The sequence below is a fragment of the Mirounga angustirostris genome, unplaced genomic scaffold (assembly GCF_029215605.1).
Source record: "Mirounga angustirostris isolate CCGP_5_RB_7025 unplaced genomic scaffold, mMirAng1.0.hap1 SCAF_5, whole genome shotgun sequence".
NCBI classification, from domain to species: Eukaryota; Metazoa; Chordata; class Mammalia; order Carnivora; family Phocidae; genus Mirounga; species Mirounga angustirostris.
Genome location: NW_026991713.1, coordinates 110527042 through 110541140, shown reverse-complemented (window position 1 = coordinate 110541140; position 14099 = coordinate 110527042). Strand labels below are relative to the sequence as shown.

At 45.5% G+C, this 14099-nt stretch overlaps 1 protein-coding gene across 3 annotated transcripts; it reads right to left on the bottom strand.

The window, feature by feature from the left end:
* Positions 1 to 3915: 3915 nt before the first annotated feature.
* On the bottom strand, positions 3916 to 12647 carry BAMBI (BMP and activin membrane bound inhibitor). Of its 3 annotated transcripts, none has more exons than XM_064591882.1 (3): positions 12353 to 12647; positions 6328 to 6615; positions 3916 to 5894 (listed from the first exon to the last, which is right to left on the bottom strand). In XM_064591882.1, the coding sequence occupies exons 1-3, from the start codon at positions 12525 to 12527 to the stop codon at positions 5476 to 5478; spliced, it is 882 nt and encodes a 293-aa protein (XP_064447952.1). In that variant the 5' UTR covers positions 12528 to 12647; the 3' UTR covers positions 3916 to 5475. The 3 variants fall into 3 exon arrangements, with proteins under 3 accessions (XP_064447952.1, XP_064447953.1, XP_045730191.2); XM_064591883.1 differs by lacking the exon at positions 12353 to 12647 and adding an exon at positions 9546 to 9806; XM_045874235.3 differs by lacking the exon at positions 12353 to 12647 and adding an exon at positions 9822 to 10297 and having other exon boundaries at positions 3917 to 5894.
* Between the last annotated feature and the right edge of the window lie 1452 nt (positions 12648 to 14099).

Below are 14099 nucleotides of genomic sequence, written 5' to 3'. Positions count from 1 at the left end.
CATCCATTAAATTTAGTAAAAAAAGAAAAAAAAAATGCCTCAGCGTGGACTTCCAACACTTGAAAAGTAAGAAACTGCTTTTAGAAGTGTGGTGTTTTTCCGCTGTCCTCATCAGTTCCCTAGGGAAATTCCAAGGGGAAGAGACCAGGGATAAAGAGCTTTCTGTATTTCTCTTGGTTTTAACTGCTAAAACAATTTTTGTTCCATTAGGTTTGTAATGTGAGATCTTTCAGAGTGAATTTACACAACAGCCTCTGACTTTATTAATTCATCACAACTAACCTCAGTCTTCACATGTCTAAAAACAAATTGCTGACTTCCCATAAATTCCAACATCTCCTTACACTCTGCCTTGAAAGCTGTTCACTGTAAAATTATTCCAGGATTTCAAAGACTATCCAGCTAGCACAGCACAGACCTACACATGCCATGAATGTACGTATGTTTACACACAGAGAAATAGTTATCAACTCATCTCTTCAGGATTCATCTTGGGTTAATCCAACATCAATCTAATCTGCAAAATCTAGGCTGCCAACCACAATCTGACCTCCAAGGGGCCAGCTGGCTACTGGCTACTAGATGGAAAGCATCTCCACAAGGTCTTGAGGAATGACAGATGCCTTGAGATATTGTCTAGCTGCTTATCCAAAGTATCTCCCAAGATTGCTCATCTATGCCTTTCCTGGAATCCCTTTTCATATGCATAGAATGGGGAGAGTTTGTAGAAAGATGGCTCGTAGGCCTTCCCCTATAATACATACTTTGAAACTCTCCAAAGCAGATCCATTGTAAAATTGCCACTTTCCTGCAAGAAGTATATCCCTATCTGGCTACATTCAGCCCCACCACCTCCCCAGGTTGATCTCCAAATTTCCAGAACAGGAGACAAGTGAATTATGCCATCACCCCACAAAACAGTGCAACGTGAGCAGACTAGCTAGGACATGTTTAGAGCCTAAAACTGTACTCCAAATGAAGAGTTGTCAAACTTTGAAAGAGCGTTTAATTTTGTTATTTCATTGGGTCTCAAATTTTAGACCAATGACCTGCCTTTTTAAACCAGCAGAGTAAGAACAACATGGACCGAAAGAAGAAAGAGAGAGACGAAGAGCGAGTTGGTCTCTGAAGCAGCTCCTTTTCCATTACAACTGTGACCCGCAGAGTCACCAACTAAATTAACTTCACCTGGGGGAATTAAATGGATTTGTCACTAACTAGACACCCCCCACCCCGTGTGAAAAAGTTCACACAGTCCTAAAAACCAGTTGTGGAACTATTTGTATTTTAGTGGGAGCACCTACAGGGGAAATTCTAATTGACGGTGGATGGCTCTTGTTGAGAATGTATCAATCGCACACAAACTAGTCAAGTGATTCTGAAACAGTATCTGTCAGCTAACTGGACTCCCCGTGATTTTCTCACTGGATTAACCATCAGGAGCAGCTGAAACTCTAGCACTTCATTCTGTCAAATACCAAAAAAAAACAAAATAGGTCCATCAAACTGAAGTGTTCCTATTAGTAGCCATGAGACGATTCCAAAAGGAAACAATGACAAACCAATATCATTAGTAGATGGGAGGCTAAAAGCAATACATTAAAAACAAATATTAAAAAGGTTACATGCAGTCTGCAGGTCACTGAAGGGGCTGCAAATCTCAGGTATGAAAGATCTGAAATACAAAAAAGTCAAGTAAATATCCACTGTAAAAGTAATGGGCCCAAGCTCTCAAATTTTAAAAAAAAAAATTTTTTTAAGATTTTTATTCATTTATGAGAGAGAGAGCGAGGGCAAGAGAGCGAGAGAGAGAGCATGAGTGGGGGGCGGGGAGGAGAGGGGCAGAGGGAGAAGCAGGCACTCTGTGGAGCAGGGAGCCCAATGCAGGGTTCGATCTCAGGACCCTGGGGTCATAACCCAAGTCGAAGGCAGACACTTAACAAACTGAGCCACCCAGGCGCCACGCCCTGGCTCTCAAATTTTGAGGAATATTATGCTGGGCCACTCTAGTTCATCCAAGACCCTTGTGTGTATTAATAGAAATAGCTACTGTACCTCCACCCTATAATCTTATAAAGCATTATCATCGCCCCCATTTTATAGGTAACAAAACTGAGAATTCAAAGAGCTTAAGTAACTTGCGCAAGTTCACACAGCTAGCAGAGACCAAGGCAGCATTGCAACCTCGGCTGTGCGACTCCAAAGTGCACTTGACCACTACCCTTGTATGAGTTTGGCCTCATCCCACCATGTAACTTTCGGAGGAGGATTGACGTTATTTGGGCCGAGACAGAGAAGAGAACCAATTAGAGGTTATAAGGAAAAAAAGCTGTCCTGGCCCCAAAAAGGCTAGTTCCAGACTCATGATACTAGATGCCCCTGCTTTCAAGCTTTTAGCCTATAATCAACCCATATTGAAACCAGATTTATGAGCTCTTCAGAGGAGAGCTTTGTGATTTTCTAAAGCAGACATGTTTGGTATTTTAGAAGGTCAAACCCCCTATGGTGCAGTGTTTTTAATAAAATCAGTTCAGCAGAAATTAGAGACACACCAGTCAATTCCTAGGAAGCCTCTGAGCCATTCAAAATAAGGGTGTGTGTGGTGGGGGGGGATAACATAAAAGACATAACCACGTACAGATCAATTTTTTCAAGAGGGATAGAATGGAAGGGGTGTAGATATAGAAACACCATGGCAAATTTGGTCCCATTTGTCTCTGGTTGGGGCAAATTTCCACTTAGAAAAAAAAATCTTACTGGTGGGGGGGGGTTTATGTCAATATTAAACAAGGGCTGTTCCTGGTTAGCCCAGCCTTGTCCAGTCACCTCAAAGTAACAGTAAACATCTCCAGGAGGGAAAAACAAACACAGCAGTCATCACCTTACTTACATCACCGAATCAGGTAGGTAGTTATTTCATGAAGGGCCCTTTATCTCTGCTCTTGGCAGCTTCCGCACTCTCACAGGAAAGCAAAAGGAGAACCTATATTTAGTTCTTGGTAAAAATCAAAGTTGACAGACCTGCAATATTTTCGTAGAAAAGGCCAAGTTATGCCCAGATCTGCCTTTAAAGACTAGCGGCTGGGGCAGTGTGCAAATACTAAATGAATAAATATCTCATTTAGTATCTATGAATATGACCCATGAAGGGGAAAAGGTCTGTCATTAGGAAAAGACACAGGAGTAGGAATAGCCCATCTATTATGTGGCTAGCACTTGGGAACCCTGGACACCCAGTCCGCCAGCAGGGGGCAGGTGCACAGCGCCAGCGCCCCCCCTGAATGGGGGGGAGGGGTCTGTAAATTTACGTGAATTTACAGAAGAAACAAGAAAGAGGCAGGGCAGCGAACACAGAACACGGAAGTAGAGGCATTTTGCATTCATCTTCCAGGAAATGTCCGTGATTTCAGGGCCAGCCAAGACCCAGGCCTTTCCTGGAGGATGGGGTTTACTGGTTTCCAAGTGATTTAAAATATCGGACTTCAAATCCTTCATTGCCTTATTTAACGAATTGCTGAGTTCTTAGTTAACTGGTATTTGGAACAAATGGGGTGAATAAGAGTAACAGCAGGGCCAGCAGGGGTAAAAACTAACTACATGGAGCTGATAGAATCTTGAGGCATCACTGCGCTTGCTTGACGGGGCACGTGAAAGCAGGATGGATAGGGAGCAAGAAGTCTTTTAATCTTCCAAGCACTGTAATTTGATCTGGAGCTCAAAGTGGAGATGAGGGTCGAAACTCCCATCAGGTGGCAATTTCGGTGACTTTTCTTATCTAGCCGGTTTTGGATAGTTAGGTCACAATTCTCTGGCTCCCTCAAAAAGCAACACACCTAAAACTCAACACCCTTTATAAACTGTATGCCGTGCGTACGAGAACTGCCATTCTCAAAAAGCACAATACGAATGCCGTCATTTATTAAAATGTGTATTTATTCCAGAGCCTACTTTGTACGGGGCTGTGGCCTGATAATTATTAAATAATCTAGGTACTCGTTTTTAGACTAATCATTTCGACTCAGATTCTTCCATGACCTTGGCGACTGCATCTGTCTTAAGGGACCCAAATTATGCTTATCATAAAATAATTCCCCAAATATGCACACAATCCTTTAACACTCATAAAAGAAAACCCCATACTTAAATATGCAGACTAGAGGTTCATTTTTAAGCAGAAGTTTCAAATATACAAAAGAATCGGAAAAAAAAAGAAGAATCCTACATGGCAAATGCTTCTCACGTTTAGGATAACAAAGACCTATTTGGTGGGAAAAGGATGGGTTTAAATTCAGGCTGAGCAGTGTTGCCAGACAGAAGGTCCTGCAGGAGTGAAAACACTGTTACTTAGTTTATCAGTGACTGAAGTCAATGTGGGGAGCAGGGGGCCCTAGTGTTCTTTAAATCTCAGTTGATACAAATAATCTTCACTACTGAAACCCTTTCTAAACATTGAGAAGGAAAAAAAAAATGCGTGAAGGAAGGTTTGAAAACTAGGAGCATGATAAAATCAAGTTTGGCTAATCTGGGATCCAAAACATTTAATCTGGTCTGAGACAAAGCCAACTGATAAATTAATCAACAGTAAAAGTAGACAGTGACTAATTTTAACTACCAGAGGAAGTTGCGTTTAGCTGGTTTGGTTTGGTTTTTCTTTTTTGGTTGGAGGTAGACACATTTTAAAAAGCATTTCAGAGCAACTGGATCAAGTTGATGAATTATTACCTTTGCTTATAAGGTAGCTCTAGACACTGATCCATCATATCTGACCTAGTATAAAGAAGTTTAAGATTTCTCTTAGAATAATCCTGGTTTTTAGCTTTCACCTAACAAAAACATGTGCATAAGACACTGAACGATGGGCAGGACACACTTAGAAATTCTCCACATTGCAAGAAAACTAGAAATATGCCTGTAAGGATAAACAAGATCTTGGTCTTGTTTAAAAACAAAAAACAAAACAAAACAAAAACAAAAAAAATCAAGCCAAATCCTGCAGTTGAGACCTTACTATGAACGACAACAGATCTTCATTTATATAATTAACATGTAGTTTCTTATGCATCCCACTTAGTTTTTAATTTATGACAAGACACCGCTAAATTTCAGACAAAATATATATATATATATTTTTAAATCTTTACAATAAATCAAGATGTTGGAGCTTACACAGAGCACATTTTAGTTTATTTAGGTACTCGATTCCAGCTCGCTCAGATGCAAATAACCCTGGTAACAGTGTGTACGTAGTCTTCTCGTTGCTTTTTATCATTTTAAAGCAAATAATACATTTGACTGTATTTAAAGAGTCTGTGCAAATAATCCTTCAGAAGAAATATCCAAGATTCTGTTTGCAGAGGTCATTCTGTCTCTCGAAGGTGAGTCCGTGAGTTCGTTTTTCTTCAGATAAAGTGCTCCTGTCCAGCAGAACCCCAAGCTTTCCAGCGCCCATGAACTTCGGTTCGGGGTCAGCCCCCGTCATACGAACTCCAGCTTCCCGTGCCCACTGTACATGCCCCAGTGGACGAGCGAGAGGATCTTCTCGTTGCTGAGGTCCGCTTGTCTCATCTTGTCACAGGTCACACAGCAGTTCTCATGGCCGCTTACCGGCACCATGCACTCCAAGTCTAGCTTGGCTACCTGCCCCTTTTTGGAATGGTGTCCATGGAAGCTGTAGTGCAAACGGGACAGCATCTGCTGCCGCTGATCCTGCAGTCTCTTGTTCTCACTTCGGAGCATCCTCAAGGCCAACATGATCAGCAACACCAGAATCAGGCCGCCAGCGATGGGCACGGCGATCACGGCCGCCCGGAACCACAGCTCTTTGGAGGAAGTCAGCTCCTGCACTTTGGTGATGAGGTTCCTGCTGCCGTCGTGCTGATAGCGGTTTCCTTGTCCTAGAGCAACACAAACGCGTGAGCAGACTGCGGTAAGCCCTCCCCCCACAGGGGTTTATGATCATCTATCCATCTGCAACAAGGCCCCCCGTGAGAAAGCAGCTTGCGGTGAAATCAACAGTATTTACAAAATACATGTTGCCAAGCGATGCAAAAGATCAGCTTCCAAGAACAGTCCGTTTAGGGACTGTCGTTCCTGAATAGTAAGGGTCCTCTGGGTCTTCCGAATGTGGGAAAACCAGGCAAAACCTATTATGCAGACAGACATCTCATGCTCAGGCCGACATAAAAGCTACTCAATAGAGATGCATCTTTGCATCCAGCCATGCCTCTCCCTCTGGTGTCTCTAATTACATTAACAACAGAATCAATGGCAGACATACAAAGTCGTGGCTGCCAGCCGGCGTCCTGGTGAGAGGGGGCTTCTACCTACCTGAGGCCTCCCCCTTGGGAGGGGCGAGCACGTCATGCAGCCCTCGGTAATTGCACATATCTTCGTGACAGCATTCCAATGTGGGCATGGTGGTGCCGGAGTGGTTTCGGGCCTGTGTGGCTTGGCAGAGGTCTGCTGTGCTTGCGAGAGAATCCAGGCAGCCATGGGTGAGCGGGGAGTTTGTGTTCCGAGGATCGAGAAGCCTAGAGAAGCAGGCGCTCAGCTCTGACTTACACATATAGCCAGTTGCCACGCAGTGGGCACCATCACAGTAGCATCTGATTTCACCTGAAGACAATGGGAAATTGCGTCAAACGCCTTCCGAGACCAGATAAAGCCTCTACCTGGGCAACTGCTCAACCTCAGCATCAGAGGCTCTAACTTTTAGAATGGGCAGCTGAGTGCCGGCAACAGCAGCCCCGGGTCGACTTGGGAGAGCCCTCTGTGCAAGCTAGTGCTTAAATTTCAACCCAGTGAAATGTAATTTTAGACACGTATTAACCCCAACAGCAAAGAATCAAAGCTCAATGGCGATTTCTGAGAAGTTTAGCGAGTCATTCAAAATATTACTTCTGGATTTGAAGGAAAAGAATCATCACAAGAACTTCTCCTACCATCAGGTAAATTACACTGTTTATTCTAATCCTACGTGACCATACAACATAAAAATGCTAGGCTTTTTGATTTTGTCAGTATAAATATTTGATCGGAACTACTGAATTGTTTACTACCTTAAAGGGCTGTGCCAAGATTTAAGAGCTTTAGCTAACACCTTATAAAGTTATTAACTAGAAACACAACAATCTAGAAATTGCTCCGGTCAGGAGGTTTTAAAACTATGAAACTGGGCAGCTATTTGCAACCTCTCTAGAAAAGGCAAACTTTGCCTATAAAGATCTTTTCATGCAGAGGAGCTTTTAGTCAGTATATTGTAAAACAGGAACTAGGCAGTTTACAATTAGTGGTTTGCTTGCCAAAGTCAATTTCTTTCAGCCCAAATGGAAAGTCATAAAACTGGGGGTGGGAGGGGGGTGGGTGAGGAGGGGAGGCGGGTGTAAAACGGCAAAGCTAACTTCTCCTCCCCTTAACTCCCCAGTTTTACATGTAAATTCAACATGGGATCTAAAAGGGGAAACACTGAAACTGAAAATCCTCCGCTGGTTGAATGAAAAATCCTTAAGGAAACCTCAAATTTTTCTCCAGGAAGTGATTAAAAGTTTCCTTTATAAAACTTATTTGGGGAATTGCAAGTCGCTGGTAACATTTTGCTGCAATGCATGCTCTGAGGCTTTTAGCATCCATCTCTAATTGAAATGATCTGGGTCTCAGACCTATCACTAATACCATATCTGACCCCGTGGACTCTGGTCACTATCAGATACCACAACTAAAGCTACTGTAAACGGGACTGAGGCACACACCTCTTCCCAACTTCCCAATCAGAAGTTCTGCGTAGTTCCTGAAACCCCTGCTCTGAAATTAAACACCAGGGACTGTGGTTTTATAGACCTCTTCCTACCCTTTCCTTTCTTCTTCCTCCTCCTCTCAGTGAATGTGAACCCCTGAGTAAGGTGTCTCATTTAATTATCTGTCCCAATTCCAGGCCACTGTATGGTATGCTCGGTTTTCATCAGATGCTGCTAATGCTTTCATTCTAAAAAAACCTGCCAGCTAATCACAGATCTTTGGCAATCTGAGTTTAACCATCCAAAGCTGGAGGTCCCGCTCTAGCCTCAATCGGCGAGCTCCCTGTCCCTGTCGCGGTCTGGGCCGAAGTCCCTTCCCCAGAAAGACCTTCAAGTTGGAACCTACCTTTTTAGAGGTTCTCTCTCCTCTTTCCAAGCTTACTTGATTTTTTGCACAAAGCTCACCAGTCTAACGTGGTGATGAATACGTATCCCTAGCCTGACAAATCCCATAGACAGATTTAAAGTAGAAATAAAACAGATTCAAAGTCCATTTTGATCCTATTCGCCTCAGACTGAGCACAGAAAAAGAGCATTGAATGGAAAAGGAAAAAGAGTAAAATGTTTATGAGAGCCTATTTAAAATACTAGATTTTCAATGACCTAAAACAGTCTAATAAAATTTTGACAGGTAACTACGAAAGTTCTAACAACTTTTTTTTTTTAATTGGAGCCACATTTCAACAAGTTGAATGGACTTTTGTATTACTGTATTAAAACTATATTTCTGTCGTTTCATAAAGTTTCTTCCTGTGGCATGCAAAAGGCCCAGAAAGGGGACTGGTATTTGGAAACAGTGAACAATGCTCTTCTGTTTCCCCCCCTTTCTTGTTACTGTATGTAGTGATTAAACAAAAATGTCTGCTTTAGTCAAGATGGCTACAGGAGAGACTGCTGGCTTCTTTTAAAGCTTTTGAAGTCCGCAGCAGTCAGAAATCTCTGATCCCCTAATTATATCATTATCAGGCACATAGTTTCGGTATCTGTGACTTCATGTCAGCCTCAGTCCCTCCCTGTTCTGTCGGCCTTTGATAGGGCCAGGAGGCTCCCCTCTGCAGGCTACCAGGGCTGTTATTTAGGGTTAATTACACCCTTCCTTCCAAAATAAATAAATACTGTAGCACATCATCCTTGCTGGGCTAGCTTATCCTTTAACCTCATGCCTGCTACATGGCAATTAGAAAAAGGGAGGGGGAGTGCAAAAGCTAAATAACGCTTCCCACTTAAAAAAAAAAAAATTATCTGTTCACAGAACAGTAGGTAGAGTTCATCGCGGAGGAGGCGGGGGAATCCTTGAAATCTAGGAGTTTGGGTTATTCCGACCTAAAAGGCGAAAGCCTGCAGGAGGAAAAAAGAAACCGACCTTCTTCTTTTCTTTCTTTCTTTCTTTCTTTTTTTTTTTTTTGGTAGTAGTGTGTAAAGTCTGAGCTGAGTGGGAAATGGGACCGCTGACAGAGCCTATCCCTCCCAGCCTGAGAAGCCACGCAGCACATACTCCTGCACACGGAGACACACACTTGGGGCACCTACTCCCTCACAGGGAGGCACGCACACTCGCTGGCTCACAAACACACACGAAGGCACACGCGCGGACGGAGTCACACTTGGAGTCGCGCGGCGAAAGCCCGCACTCCAGCCCCGCGCAGCTGCGAGCAGGGTCCGCGGTTCGGCGCGGCCGCCTCCGCCCCGGCGCGCACGACGGCCCCGCTCCCCGGCTGCAAACGTTCAGAAGTTCGCCACGGACAGACTTACAAAAACATTTTGACAACCACTTGCCCCGAGGTCTGACTCCACCTCCACGCGCCGGCCCCGGGACACCCGAGGGGGCGGCCGCGAAGCCACCGCCGCGACTTCTAAGAACAGGCAACTTGTCGCGACCTGCGGGCTCCAGCGCGGGAGGAAACCTCGCCCGGCGCTAACAAAGCCTTGGCAGCCGCCTTCAAAGGCCCGCGGTGGCGCGGCCGCCCCGGGACCCCCGCGCGCCCCTCCCCGGAGAGCCCGGGGCCCGGCCGGCCGGCGGGAACCCACCTTTGGTGAGCAGCACGGCCATGGCGCAGAGTTCGAGCTGCAGCCAGATGAAGATGTAGCTGGAATGGCGATCCATTGACGCCCCCCACGGCCGCGGCGCCCCCGCCGGCTCCCGGAGCCGCGGCGCAACTGCAGCCTACGGCTCCCGGAGCGCGCAGTGCATGGGGGCTCCCCGGGGCGGCGGGCGCCGTCAGCGACCGGGCGAGGGGCCGGGCCGCGGCCGGAGCATGGAGCGCGGCTGGAGGGGCGCCGAGGAGCCCAGAGGACTTTCGCGGCCCGCCTCTGAGGCCACCGGGCTCCTTCGCCCCGTTCGGCGCCGCGGTCCCGGGTGGGCTACCGGCCTCGCTCCCCCTCAGCCGGGCCACTCCGCGAAGGCAGAAGATCCCCGAGCGCGCGCAGAGACCGCCGGCCGCGAGCTCCTGCCTGCGCCCGCCTCGGCCGACCCGGGTCCGCGCCGCCGTAAATAGCGCCCCGCGCCAGGAGCCGGCCGGACACCGCCCCGCCCCCGGCCCCGCCCCGGCAGCGCCAGCGCCGTCCGATTGGCCGTCAGGCTCCAGTCAATCATCTCCGCAGCCAGGAGGCGGGCCCAGAGGGGGGCCGGGAGGGACCTGCCCCGCGGCTCTTAGCGGCGCCGGCGTCTGGGGCCGCGGGCGGGGAGGCTGCTGTCTCCGGCGCTCCCCCTCGCGGAGGCCTGCGCGTCCGTGACCTGCGCGAGGCGCGGGTCGATCCCGGCCGCCGGGTCTCTGGCACTCGCCTCCGGGACCCTCACAACTCAGACTTGGGCCGGCGTTCCCAGCCCGTGGCTACTTTTTTGTTGCCCCCGAAACACGCGGCGGACCGAAGGGTCGCTTGCGGAAGCGTTCCCGGGCCACGCTGCGCGCTTTAGGAACCCCAGGGACAAGTGGCGGTCCCCCGGCGTGCGTCATCTGCCAAGGCGCCCCTGCCGAGCCCTTCCCGCTCGCGTGTGGCCTAGGAGGGGGTTCCGTCGGGAGCCCGGAAGGGGGGCGGCCGGGGGCTGGGGTCTGCTTTCAGCCTTCCCCCACCCCCGCCCGCCTCAGCGCATCCGCCTCCAGCCGCCCTCCCTGTGATCAATAAAGCCCAGACAGACAGACTGTTGATCAGTGGGAGCCGCTAAGTTCTCCTGGGTAGACAGGGGACGAGTAGCCGGCTAGAGACACTTAACGAAAATTAGCAAATCCAAAAGCACCCGGCGCCAGCGAGACGACACAGGCCGAGACTGACACTCAATTAACCACCCCCAAACAATCGCAGACAAACACACCGGCTGACCCTGATCAATATCAGACCCGCAGTGATCTCCTTTCTGAGATACTAATTCATTTATTAGAACTTGCAGGGCTGCCGACCCCCAACGTACCCAAAGGCAGTCCTGGAGGTTTTGCTGTTATTGTTTTTTGGGGTTTTTTTTGTTTTTTTTGGTTTTTTTTTGGAGGTAAAATTTAACTTAAAACTCTTACCTGAGGGACTGCTCTTGTATCCCTTCCTCCCATAACCTGAGACTAACAAAAGTCAGTTTGAGAAATTTCCTTTTAGGATCAGCCAACATTTCCCTACCTGATAAAATGTCAAGGGGTGGCAGGGAGAGAAAGAAAAGCATTTAATGCTAAGGTGGGAAATGTAAAGTCAAATGCTTTAGGACCATGGTACAGCAATGAGCTTTGAGGCTAAGAAAAAAACCCTATAAATTAAAGTTGAAAGTCCGCAGAGGACACAGGATATAGTTAATGAAATCGCCTTTAAAAAATGTTTATATGCAGAAAAAAGAAAATAATGTCATAAATTGATGCTCTGCCCATTACTTCACTAGATCAAAATTGCATCTAAAAGGATGGGAGAGCACACCCAGCAGACGTTTTAAGAGGAAGTTAAACTGGTTAGGGCACCAGGCAAAGAGCAGACTCTCTCAAGTGGTGGGCTGACCCTTGGTCCTGACGAGGACTTTGATTAGAACTTCCTGACATCTAATTCTTTGACAAGTTAACAGTTCTAAGGGGCTCCTGCAGACAATACTTCTCACGTAATGACACACTCTTTTTTAACTCTAGAGAGTCAATTATTAGCTAAAAGGAAACTTTTAGAGTATGTTCATTCACCTATCTCCAAGCGCCCACTATAGGCCAGACTCTGTCTGGGGCTGTAAAGATGTCAGGACCTAAACAGTAAATCACAAACAATGGAGTGGGACGATGATAGAGATTTATGTGCACAATGTTATGATGCATACAGAAAGAAGAGATAACTAGCCCAGGAAGGTATGGAAGTCTGGAAGATCTGCTGGAGGAAGCAGTGACATCCGGCATGACTCCTAAAGAACAAAGAGAATCGCCAAGAGACCATTACAAGCATAGAGGACCACAGGAAACTAGGTGGGACATTTATTGATTGTGTTGGGGGATGTGGGTGGTCAGTAGGGGATGGGGAGATGGAACTGCAAGCAATTCTTGGTTGCTGGAGCATAAAATGAGAAGCAAGGAGCAGGCAGAGATGCATCAGAAAATAATGATATTTACCTGTAATGCAGATAAATACTTGTTTAACGGAAGGCAGTCTAGGGGGGTGTATTGATGAAAGTTGTATTGCAGTAAACACTTTCTGAGTGCCCTCCCAGCCCACTTCAGAGGAACATCTGCTTTCTCTGGAGTGGGCACCAGCAGTCAGACTGGGGGCCTCAGCCTCTCTGCCCATAGGTAGTCACATGACCCTGGTTGGGCCAATGAAGTGCTCTCTTCTGGATGGTTGGCCAGAGATGCCGTCAATCTGTAAAGGTCAATTCACAGGTGCCGTTCAAATTCGGAGTCCACCTGTCTGCAAAGAGAGAGAAAAACGACAAAGGTATAAGTCCAAATGGATTTCCAGTCACTTGGTGTCACTTCGGGTCCTTCAGTTCCTTAAAATAAGGTTAACTCAGGCACCTTGATAAGTTCCCCTTTTTACTTAAGGTTCTTTTACTTTCAACCCAAAGGATCAGAACTATGATACTTGTATTTTATTGAATTAATTTTGATTTTTATCATTCCAGGGTGTAGTTTTTTGTTCCAAACACAATTCAGAATAAGAACTTACGATCCATTCTTCAGACAGTGATTTCAACTCTTTTGTTTTTATTATTAGTTTAATGGGCAGACTTTTTAAATGGCCAGAAATCAGTTTTAAGAGAAACAAGTCTGTACTTTGTCTAATGGTTTTGGAGCAGACATGGACTTTTTAACTAAGTGAATGAGAGTGTTTAAATCAATATGGAAAGTCAAAATTGGTTTATGGATAATATGTCAATTATGAGGCCATATTGATAGTTGAAAGAATAGGTAACAATTTTAATTTAAGACTCTAGGAAATTGATTCTGTACAGAATTTTACTTGCGTTTTGCACCTAATTCAGTTATTACTTTCCTACACATAGGTTGGTAAGTAGAAGAGAAAATAGTAAAAGCTAGTGTCTTTTGGAAATTTAAATTAAGAAAGGAAATCAATGACCAAAATTCTTTTTACTCTTATGAAGGAAATTCTGAATATATAAGCTAGAACCAGCTATGCGTACCTAAGAACAGAACGCTGATTCTAGGCCTAACAATCTGAAATAATTAAACATTATAATAGTTTAATATTATTACCTTCAAAGAGTATTCTAGATATGTTTTATCCTTGGACATATATGGATATATATTATATATATGTAACATATATAATCACAACACGCCACTATGACATATTTTTCTGGTTGCTCTACACCACAGAATAACTTTCTAAATTTTATTTTTTTTTATAAATAGCAAAAAAAAAGAGGTGGGTGGTTTATGTCCAACCCATTTTGTTAACAAAGATATAAATACCAATCTCTTCCTATTCAAATAATGCTGTTGTTTCCCAAAGTTATATGTGATCCCCATTTTCAGCAATGCCTCTCTCTTCACAATGCAGATGAAAAATAATTCTTGGTACATTTTGTTCAGAGAGAAACAGTTGTGTTCAAGTTCCTGGCTCGCATACAAGCAACTCTTACAGTCTAGGGATAGAATCTAACATTTCTGCCTGTTACACAAATCTTCTACCAACTAACAATCCACAGAGGTTAGGTAACACTTTGAATTCCCAGTAGCAGCTTTTTAAAAAAGTCATTTGTTCTCAGTAGAAGTTAGGAGTTCAGAACTGAAAATTTCTTTTCATTGGAATAAAGTCAAAGGTGAGAGATTAGTCCAGCCTAAAGGAATGGCTATCTAGTGAAGTGGGGTTTTTTTTTTGGGGGGGGGTTCTTTTTTT

Coding starts and splice junctions, on each gene's coding strand:
- BAMBI (XM_064591882.1), bottom strand. CDS start 12,527: ATGGGCAGAGAGGCTGAGGCCCCCAGTCTGACTGCTGGTGCCCACTCC. Junction 6,616..12,352: donor AGTATTTATCTGCATTACAG/GTAAATATCATT, acceptor CATTGTCTTCAG/GTGAAATCAGATGCTACTGT. Junction 5,895..6,327: donor TCCCAAGGGGGAGGCCTCAG/GTAGGTAGAAGC, acceptor GTGTTGCTCTAG/GACAAGGAAACCGCTATCAG.